Raw genomic sequence first — 11,416 nt, forward strand, 5'->3', positions numbered from 1 at the left:
GAATTCTTGAAGTGTTTTCCCCCCTTGGAATAGTGTCAACCGAAAACTAACGAATATAAACTAATTTTCGCAATATCTGATATAATCTGTATTGAACACTTGAATTTGTTGTTTTCTTCTTTAATAAATTCAGAAAACTATGACGTTCTTACCCTTTATTATATCAAAAAAAATGTTACTGGGCTGATATTATTAAAGATTTGTCTCCACAAAATAAAAACACGTTTATAAGAGAATAAAAAAAAGAAAAGGGTCATTTACACTATATAAATAGCACATGGCTGAGAGGGTGATAGAGCAGATTGTTACCTCAAGAAAACATTGTCAAACACGGCGAAACAAAGGTTGACAATGTTTTTTCGAGGGTACTAGTCTGCTCTATAACCGTCTCAGCTATGTGTTTTTTTAATTTATCATACTGAATGTCCTATCATTATTGTTTTTGCAGATTATTGTTTTTTAATTATTTTCAATGACGTCACGTTCACAACAACGTGACGGTTATTAGGAAAAACACAAAAGTGAGGCAAGAGGTTTTATTTTTTTTTATTTTGACAGTCACATCTGAGTCAAAACGTAGAAAGAAGTTCAGCATGGTATTTCATAACTTTTTGCAAATGCAATTCATTGTCCTTTAAATTATCGATTTATGATTGGTGTGGACGAGAGGTGACATTTAAAAACAAATTGTCTCCCGCTCAGTCATGTGATAGAGGAAATTAACAGCCTCGTATTAACCAATCAAAACATGGCATTTTAACGTGAAGTATAATAAAATCAGTTGACAATAAAATGACAAAACAGTGATACGACAAAAAGACAAATGGTAGTACACAAAACACAACATAGACTTATTTGTAAGCCAGAGGTATCAGCGATTCTATGATAATCATTAAATCCGAAAACATATATTTCACCGGCAGATTCATTATCGATTACTTGACATTATTGACAATGCACTTTATTAAAGTACTTTTGAAAGTTCTCTCTTTTCATAAGTATGATTAACTTGTGTCATTTCAATTTTGATTAAGTTTATAAAATAAAATATGTTTAAACTAAAAATCTTTGATTTTGATACACCAGAAAACAATTGGTCTAAATCATTTATGAAATGTGCCTATTTATATAAAAAAAAAAGAAGTTGTGATATGATTGCCAATGATACAACTCTCCAAATGAGACCAAATGACACAGAAATTAACAATTATAGGTCACTGTACGTCCCTTAATAATGCGCAAAGCCAATACCACATTGTCAGCAATAAAAGGCTCCGAAATGACAATGTAAAATAATTCAAACGAGAAAACTTACGGCCTTATTTATGTACAAAAAATTAACAAAGACCACATAAACAAACGACAACTACTGAATTCCAGGTTCCTGACTTGGGACAGGTACAAACATACAGAATACCCTCCAAACCCTCCCCCTTACCTGGGACAGCATGTATTGAGCAGTAGGTAATTCATGGTTAAAAATTTGAATTACACTATAGAAAATTACATGTTTATCATATGTATCTGTATTTGGTTCGTTGTTTTTTAACTTTGCAACGTAAGAGGGGACAACTCAAATGTAAGGGAAGATAATTCAGATAAAGTTGCCTTTACAAACGAAAGTGTTGGGAATTTACCTATTTTATTACGTAAGAAAACGAGTACGGTGAACCCATATTTTGCATGTTATAAGAGCGTTCTTCTGATACTTAAACTCAAAATTCGATGGTGTTGTTTTCGTTTTTTGTCATAAAAATAATTTTGCATGCTTAATTTATACAAAATATGACAATTTTGACCAACCTGTAGCGTGAATATAAGCCACGTTCACAATAACTTATAATATTTTTAAAAAAAAAGGAATTATACCCACTTCATTGTGACAAATCTTTAAAAATAAAATCAAAACTAAAATTTCCTTAATTAATGTTAATATCAAAAGTGCAAACACCTCAAACGGACAGAAAACAACTTTCATATTCCTGAATTGGAATAGGCATTTCCTTATATAGAAAATGGTGTATTTAACCTGGTTAATATGTAGTAGACTTCTCACCTAAATCATAGTCTCATAAAATTTTATTCCATCGTCCAGTATATGTGAGGCCGACCTAGCTTGTTATTGTAATTAACATATAGCTAGCAATCGTGCTGTACAAATAAATATACTATCAAACATATTTTGGAAAAATAGTTCGTCTTTGATATATGTTGAGGGCTTAAATTGCCATTTCGAAATATATCGATATTTCGGGGAAAAGCGATTTGCCATATTTCCGAGTCCATCCTTCTCATCTTTTGTATATAGATATTAGGCTGTTATGTATTTACAAATGACATTTATCTACGGACAATCATACAAAGGACATATATTGCAAAGGAATACCAGAGATCTTCCCCAATTAACATAAAACTTTTCTAGACTATAACTTTCAATAACATTAGACTCACCATTATACGAGGAATTGTTACTGATAAGTCCCTAATCGTTTAAAGTAGAAGTACGTGTTTGTTACTTCTCCCTTGTTAACAGTTTCACGTGAAAACTCAGTTCCATGATGCCGAGCCTTCGAAATAAGCTGCAACGCATTACTGCAGTCATTTAAAAAAAATGTACATATTATATAGACAATTTGTCTATTGTCTGTTTAATTTTTCAATTTAACATAAAAGTTTACATATTTTGCAAGATAGTACATGCAAATATTGGTGTGCAAAACATTTTCATATTTGTTTGTTTTCGTTGAAGTATGGAAATAAGACAATGTTCATGCGTTCATATTTGATACCTAACATTTTCACTCAAATTAAATGTAGATGAAACTGCATTGAAAGGTTGAGACTTTTTTTTCATTTAGTAACATTATAATTGAAAACAAATAATTTTCCATGTTTCAAATCATGAACACTAATATTCCACAGTCACTGGAATGACTGTTCAGGGATATGTGTCCTTCCTGTAACTATTTATTTGTAAACGGAATAAAACTTGTTTCTCCCTTCAATATATAACAGCGGTTTGTTATGGTGTCGTCGTAGGCGTGGAGACACGGTGAAAATTTTGATGTGAAAAGATTTTGGTCATCAGAATCAAACGATCGGTAAGTAAAACTAACTATGAGCAACACGGCGCGTTATCCGAGCAGAATAATGTTACTCAGTCTTAAAAATGTAGCGTTTTGAAGACTGTTAATTTTGTTTTCGTTGTTGTTCATTATATATAGATATAGGAAAATGTGATATGAGTGCCAAAGAGACATTTCTCCATCCAAGTCGCAATTATAACGTAAACCACTAGAGGTCAAGGCACGGTGTACAACACGGAACATTGGCTGACAACGAACACGAAGCTATAAAGGACCACAAAACACCAGTTTAAAACCATTCACACGGGAAAAACAACGGTCTAATCTATATGAAAAACAAGAAACGAGAAACACTTATAAACAATTTAAACAAACATGATTTTGTAGAACTTACTTAGGCTGATAAATTTGGTCCTCCTTTAAATATCCTATTTACCATGTGTAAGTGTATACTACCAAATGCTCAGGCGGGAATATGTGTACATTTTACTGATACAACATGTGCAACTTATTTATTCAAAAGAAAGACGACCTTTAATTTCAAAAGAGATAACAAATAAGTTTTAATAGCTCCACGTTCAAAACTGGTTACTTGATTTTAGCAACGGTGAAGGTCGAATAGGTTCCGTAGACATACATTGTTTTCGAGCTTTTTACGCTGATGATATCTCCGATTCCGAGCTCAACAACGATAAATCCAGTACCACTTTGATCAACAGTTCCCGAATTTCCTGAGATGTAAACCTGGGTAATCTGTAGGGTATTTTTGAATATTTTGAAGGCAGCACCATTGGTTTTTGAGTTGACAGTAACTCCGACGACATAGAGACCACTATGTTGTGCCTTGAATGTTCCTGAAGTGGTGAGAGTTGACTTGTTTGTTATCCCATAACTTGTCTTGATATTAGTAAACTTGATTACTTTACCAGATAATACAGATCCGCTGTTGGCTGTTGCCGTGTAACCAACTGAAAAATACAAATTGTTTTATTTACGTGAATACAAGTTCTTCATACGCTTACCTACTTTTACAAATAATGTATATAATTCTTTAATATTTTTGTCAATTCCTTGTATCTTTAAAACGATAGAGAGTATATTATCCAGGCAGTCAAAAACAAAATGTCAGAGAAAACAGACGGTTTTGTTTTGTTTTTGTTTTTTTGTTGTTGTTTTGGGTTTTTTGTTGGGTTTTTTTTTGGGGGGGAGGGGGCGTTAAATATTCCTAATATGAATTTCTTGTTTTTGGTTTGTTTTAGGTTTTCTCATTTGCAATATTTTTCATATTATGTACTCACCAAAATCGCAATAGGAATTTACTTTCTTTTGAAGTGCAGTCACAGTATCTTCTAAGCGATGACGAGCCATTCTTTCCTCCTTTAATATCTCCATAACCGAACTACTTTCATGATGAGTAACATCAGGTTCAATACTCAGAGGAGGTAAATTGTGAAGATCGTTGGTTTCTATGGGAGTAGCATCCACGAAGTCAGCACCGTCTGGTATCTCGGAATCGAGATCTATTACAGAATCATTATCTGGTGTTTCAAGTTGTAGCATATTTGCAAATTGGTCACTTTCGATTACATTATTTTCCTCTGTATCCGTGAATTGCCCTTCTGCGAATACCTCATGTATCATATTAGCAAGAGGATTTTCCTGAGGCAAATTAGAAAAAACAATACCGCCGTCAGTGCTTTGTATAAGCATATATACACATCCCAGCAGAACCATAGACAACATTGTGACTGACCGATTCGATATGGTGACAAGATATGTTTAATAATTTTAAATCAATTGGATATATAACTAGTTTCACATCCTCTCTTTTAAGATGTTATCCGGTCTAGTCAATATAATTGTCATGTGTAAATTGCGCATTTGTTTTTTCCTTTTCTTTCTTTTTCAGACGTATAGTTAATATAGTAAATAACTATACGTCCTTGTAAAAAAATATGTTTGCCTAAAATGCATTGCCATAGAATGCAGACAAATGAATTGAAGTATGACTAGAATCAAGTATTTGTGAATTCATGAATGTGACCTACCGAATTAGACTATTTACCGGATTTGTTATCACATAAGCAACACGACGGGTGCCGCATGTAGAGCAGAATCTACTTACCCTTCCGGAGCACCTGAGATCACCCCTAGTTTTTTGGTGGGGTTCGTGTTGCTTATTCTTTAGTTTTTCTATGTTGTGTCGTGTGTGCTGTTGCTTGTTTGTTTGTCTTTTTCATTTTTAGCCATGGCGTTGTAAGTTTGTTTTAGATTTATGAGTTTGACTGTCCCTTTGATATCTTTCGTCTCTCTTTTGATTTGGTGAATAAAATGTCAAATGACTATAAACGCTGAAAAATACAATTAAGGTCAAAAGTCATTGCTTACAATACAATACAGTATGATTTATTTTAAAAACACTCAGTCACATTGACATGTGAAACAAGAGGTAAATTACAAAATACAATCACATACAATTAAAGAAATAAATAAAACAACGTAGAAGAAATGAAACATATAGAAAATTACTTTACTTTATATTATAATATTTAAATATTATAATATTTAAGTTAACTTTGAAATGAATAAAGACACATTTTAAGTACGTTAATATTAGCTATAGTCAATGACAGTAGTCCTTTCATTTACATGTTTTGTCAAGTAAAGAGGTATAACATATATGCTAACAATCAGGTCAATTTAAATGCACTGAAATAATCCTTTGAGGACTGAAATCATCAGTAAAGTTTAAAATGATATGATTGAATAATTACAGAGGGTTAACAAGTGTATATTCCATGAAGTGCATATGCCAAGGATCAGATGTCGAAGGATACAAACTGGTTTTGCCGCTGTACGAAATAAATGTACTGCAAATATAAGTTAAATAACACTAAAAAGTGTACTTTATTGAAAAAGAAGAACTAATTAATTATTGTGTTAATAATCAAGTATTGCCGTTACGGATAACAGTTACAAATATGTACTTCCGACTCTTGTTTGCTGATCATATTAAATTATCTTGTTTTATCATTTAATTATCATTCACACTCTCAATTTATTTTTCATTACTATATATACTTGTAAAAAACTATATTTTGTATAAGTTATACAACCGAAAGAAAAAAATCTTAAAGGAACAAAACAAAATGATTAAGAAATACTTCTAGATAATGTCTGCAAAAGATCTAAAGGGAAGAAAGATATCGGAGGGGAATTCAAACTTATGGATCGAAAATAAACTGACAACGGTATGGCTAAAAATTAAAAAAAAAAGACAAACAGAAAAATATTAGTTCAAAAACCACAACATAGAAGATTAAAGACTAAGCATAACGAACCTCTAAAAATCCCAGGTGCACCGGAATGGTGAGTAAGTACTACTCTGCATGTGGCATTCGTCGTGTTGCTCATGTTTTCTAAAACAAAAAAACGGTAACTAGCCTTTATTGGTGTATAAACTTGACTTAGTCACTTCAAATAACTTTTATGATTTGTTTGTGAATGGCTTGGTCCAGTTAATGAATTAATAAATATCTCTTTCAAAATTGTTTTAACCTTTATAGTTCTTTAAAACCGCAAATGAAGATTGTATTCACCGTTCACACGTTATAATTGTGTTTTTGTTCATTTATTTTACCTGGAAAGTGAGAAGTTATTAATGTAGTAACGTACATATCGTAAATCCAATAGTAACTAACTACAACAGCCGCTACATGAAGCTGTCTCGACGGATTTTGTTTCACATTATGCAAATTATATACAATGATTCTAATAAATAATTGCAAACATATTTTATTTTTTATAATGTTCGTAGGTTTATTCGCTGTAATTAGTTTTTTTTTTCATTTGGTTAAGAACTATTCTAAAGAATGTTTTCAAAGATCTTCAAAGAATACACTCCATTTAAACTTGTTTTGTTCGTGGGATGTTCATTGTCAAATATATACCAGTTTTTGAGGGACTTTTAATTCCAATTTCTCCAACAGTGCAATATATGCATGTACCTGATTAACCTGATTAACCTGATTAACCTGATTAACCTGATTAACCTGATTAACTTTATCCTCTCGTTTTATTCAAAATACTTGACGTCGATAAAATTCATTATTTTTCTTCCCCTTTGTTCTTGTCTAGGCTTTCAAACTTTTTTTTATCTGAGGGTCACTGATAGTCTGGCGTTTTAAAGTATAATTCTGGTACCTTTGATAAGTATTTCTTATCATACATTTTTGTCATAGGATGGTTGATATAACAAATATATTACTGCATCAATTAAAATAAAAAAAAATCAAGATGCATTATCAATCAAATAACAAACTAGGTAAACATAGTAAAATACAAGCAAATACTTTTGTTTCAAAGCAAAAATAAAAGCCATTTTCCGAAATTTAACCGAAATGTGACAAATAAAATTTTGCATGTTTCTAATTGAAATCGATATTTGATCTTTCAGTAGTTTTATCGATGACATTATGTCAATTTATTAAATAAGAAACCTTGAATAATGTATTTGGGAAAAAACAAATACGTCATTCGACTTAATATTGCCGTTACGGATACAGTAAACATATATATTTTCCTTCCGAAGCTTGTTCGATGATAAGATCGTTTAATTTGTTTGTTAAACAGGTTGTTAGTCTTTTGTACACTAAACATCAGTAGTTTTATGAGAATATTAGATCAAAATGAAGAAAATGACGAATCCAGACAGAAGAACGCATACCGTGATGGGATATTTTATTTTAGGAGTCATCGAGTATATTCGAAAACTGGCTAAATTATGTCAGTAAACGGTTATTTCAAGTCGTTTTTATTCTTTAAAAAAATATGTGCTGAATTTGTTATCCCAGTTGCTGAATTAAGAATTTGAGAGTTATAATACAGTTCGAGTGAATTTAGAATTAAATACTCAAGCAACATGCCAACCGTGACAAATAGTTATAGGTAAAATATAGTAAAAGCACAAAAATACTGAACTCCGAGGAAAATTCAAAACGGAAAACTCCCTAATCAAATGGCAAAATCAAATGATAAAATACATCAAACGAATGGACATCAAGCATTGGTTTGTGTACAATAAACATTTAAATAACCTCCTCGTACATTTCATCGTTTCTACTTCTTACGGCAGACCCAATGTAGACGCTGGAAGAAAAAAAGACGAAGAGCAAATAAGTAACTTTGCGAACCCTAAATTTCGAAAGATTTTCAAACTTCAGCGATGGTCATCTTTTTGGGGGTAGAAAAAACATGAAGAAAATTAAAACTTTGAATAGTATTTAAATTATTCGAAAACCATTTATACAAATAATAATGTAAACAATTGTTTTGAAAATATTTTTCATTAATTAAAGCTTTAAACGTAAGAATAAATTCAATTTAATCTCCTATTGATAAATAACAACTTAAATGGTAAATCATAGTTTGTTTTGTTTATAATCCTGCTTAAACCATATATCTGCTTTAAATTTCAGACACCTTATATAATTCTTCAGCTGTATACAAAGAAATCAAAACATACTTATTAGAATTACACTTCATTTCACAAGATCTGATTTTCTCCAGCAAAATTTGACAAATCTGGTATATTTTACATGCATGCATAATGTATATTGAGGTTAAATCTGCTAATATTTTGAAAAGTTCATAAACCTTTTTTGGCGGTAGAGTTTCACTTAATGTTGTTTATATCACCTTTCCGGTAGTGAGCACATTTGGGGTTGACATGAATACTCATTGATATGGTCATAATTAGGAATAATATTTAAGCCTCAGGAGTAGATTATCTTAGCTGTAGTTGTATTGACATACTGTCATTATAAAAGTAACTAACTTGTAATTAGTGTCACCTACGGAGAAAAACAAATAACCGATTTCTATTTATTTATGGTCGAGGTCACAAAATGTTATCAAGTTCATCAGACATTAATCAAATCAAATTGATTATTGGGTAACGTTTGCATGAAAAGACAAATACAGGAACCAAGTTACCCGCATTATCCAACTTGCATTAATAATGTTATTTGAACTGCCTCTTAATGCAGATATTCTTGTTTATTTTTAGAAAAATCTTACTTTCCAAATATTATTGAAAATTTGTAAAGGAATTCTTTTATAAATTTCTTACAATATCAACCTTTTTTCAAAATTTTTCGATTGACTCCAGTGACGTCTAGAGTTGGGGTGACTATGATGGAAGACAGTAACAAAATGTATTTTTTGTTTGATTTATTATGTCGTTATGTAATGTCTCGTTTGCTAACAACAATTTTAGTGCGTCTTAGATTGTGGTTTACCATCTACGTCTGGTCTTTTGAGCATAGAAAGTGTCCTATTCCCGCATATGACTGTTTTGCTTATTGTTTGCTCGTATTGCTTTTAGAAGTGTCGCGACAAATAACGTACACTATTAAAAACTTAATCCTGATGTTAGATTTAGTTTTTATAATTAAACTGTGCCGTCACATGTTTTGGCGTTCGTATATTCGTGGTATGCACATTTTATGTATGTAATTTATTGTATGTGTATACTGTCGTAAACAATCATACTTATAGATAAAAAAAATAAACTGACAACGCAATGGCTATAAAAGAAAAAAACAAACAGACAAACAATAGTACACAGGGCACAACATTGAAAACTAAAGACTAAGCATCCCTACCAATAACTGGGGTTGATCTATTAGGCTGTGGAAGGGTAAGCAAATCCTGTTCCACATTAGCCACCTGTCGTGTTGCTCATGTTATTACACACCCGGTAACTAGGTCTAATAACCTTGATGGTAAATATTAAGGTTTTATCAAACCTATAACGCATCAGTATTGAATAAATCACCTTAGTTTGTATGGTCGGTAAAATGGGATGGTAATAGTTCACCTCATTGCAAATAATAAGTGAATAAAAAGTTCTCAAAGATACCAGGATTATATTTAATACGCCAGACGTCCGTTTCGTCTTCATAAGAATTATCAGTGACGCTCAGATCAAAACAGTTATAAAGCCAAACAAGTACACAGTTGAAGAGCATTGAGAACCCGAAATTCCCGAAAGTTGGGCCAAATACCGCTAAGGTAATCTATTCCTTGGATAAGAAAATCCTCAGTTTTACGAAAACAAATTTTGTAAACAGGAAATTTATAAAAATGACCATATAATTGATATTCATGTCAAAACCGAAGTGCTGACGACTGGGCTGGTGATACCCTCGGGGACGAATCGTCCTCCAGCAATGACATCGACCCAGTGGCGTAAAAAGTTATCAAAGGTACCAGCATTATAACAGATACAGTAAATAGATATATGAATACAAATGAGATAACTCTACATTCAAGTAGCAATTTATAAAAGTAAAGCATTATAGGTCAAGGTACGGCATTCAATACGGAACAGTGGCTTATATCGAACAACAAGCTATAAAGGGCCACAAAAAAAATACTTGTTTAAAACAATTCAAATGGGAAAACCAAATACAGTTACGTCTGCCTCATTTCCTGATATATATATCCAGAAATTGACAATGAGGGTAGATTGAAAACAAAAGGGATGATTTTAGCTGCATAAGTGTGAACTTTCCATTTTAATGTAGCACCATTCCATACCAGCAGCGCCTGCATTCGGAGAATATATCTCCCAATTGATACGATATTCCCGGGCTTGTAAATTCTATCATGATTTCCTTGAAAGCGGGTTGTTGCTCACAAGGAAGCTATTAAACCAGGAGTTCCAATTGGTGAAGTTGAAATCATTCCTTCGTAAATTTTATTGACGCCATTTCTAGCTGTTGACTGTTGTGAAATAACCGTTTCACAGATGATATCGGATATGTTGCTCATGTCGTTACTTCAATTCCTTTGACGTTTTACGAATGTGACCTGCCGAATTAAATTATATACCGGTTTTCCAATAACATGAGCACAACGACGGGTGCCACATGTGGAGCAGGATCTCATTACCCTTCTGGAGCACCTGAGATCAACTCTGGTTTTTAGTGGGGTTTGTGTTGCTTAGTTTTTAGTTGTCTATGTTGTGTCTTGTGTAATATTGTTGGCCTGTTTGTCTTTTTCTTATTTTAGCCATGACGTTGTCAGTTTTTTTCTCGATCTTTGATTGTCCCTCTGATATCTTAAGCCACGCTTTCATATTAACTTCCATCCACAATATAACCATATGGGAATTACCTATAAAAAGCCATATAGTTACAATCAATTATTTCATGCATTGTAATGATATCAACAGTTATGGGTCAATATCCCAAACGCACTTACATCATAGCTTTAAGACGATGTGGTATGAGTGCAAAACAGACCGCACTTGTCTGTACTTCACC

The 11,416-nt window shown here is 32.2% G+C and overlaps 1 protein-coding gene across 1 annotated transcript; it reads right to left on the reverse strand.

Moving 5' to 3' along the window:
• Positions 1–3,583: 3,583 nt before the first annotated feature.
• LOC143053989 (uncharacterized) lies at positions 3,584–4,957 on the reverse strand. The gene is made up of 2 exons (XM_076226816.1): positions 4,385–4,957; positions 3,584–4,054 (listed from the first exon to the last, which is right to left on the reverse strand). The coding sequence occupies exons 1-2, from the start codon at positions 4,827–4,829 to the stop codon at positions 3,675–3,677; spliced, it is 825 nt and encodes a 274-aa protein (XP_076082931.1). The 5' UTR covers positions 4,830–4,957; the 3' UTR covers positions 3,584–3,674.
• Positions 4,958–11,416: the final 6,459 nt, after the last annotated feature.

The sequence above is a fragment of the Mytilus galloprovincialis genome, chromosome 12, assembly GCF_965363235.1.
Source record: "Mytilus galloprovincialis chromosome 12, xbMytGall1.hap1.1, whole genome shotgun sequence".
NCBI lineage: Eukaryota > Metazoa > Mollusca > Bivalvia > Mytilida > Mytilidae > Mytilus > Mytilus galloprovincialis.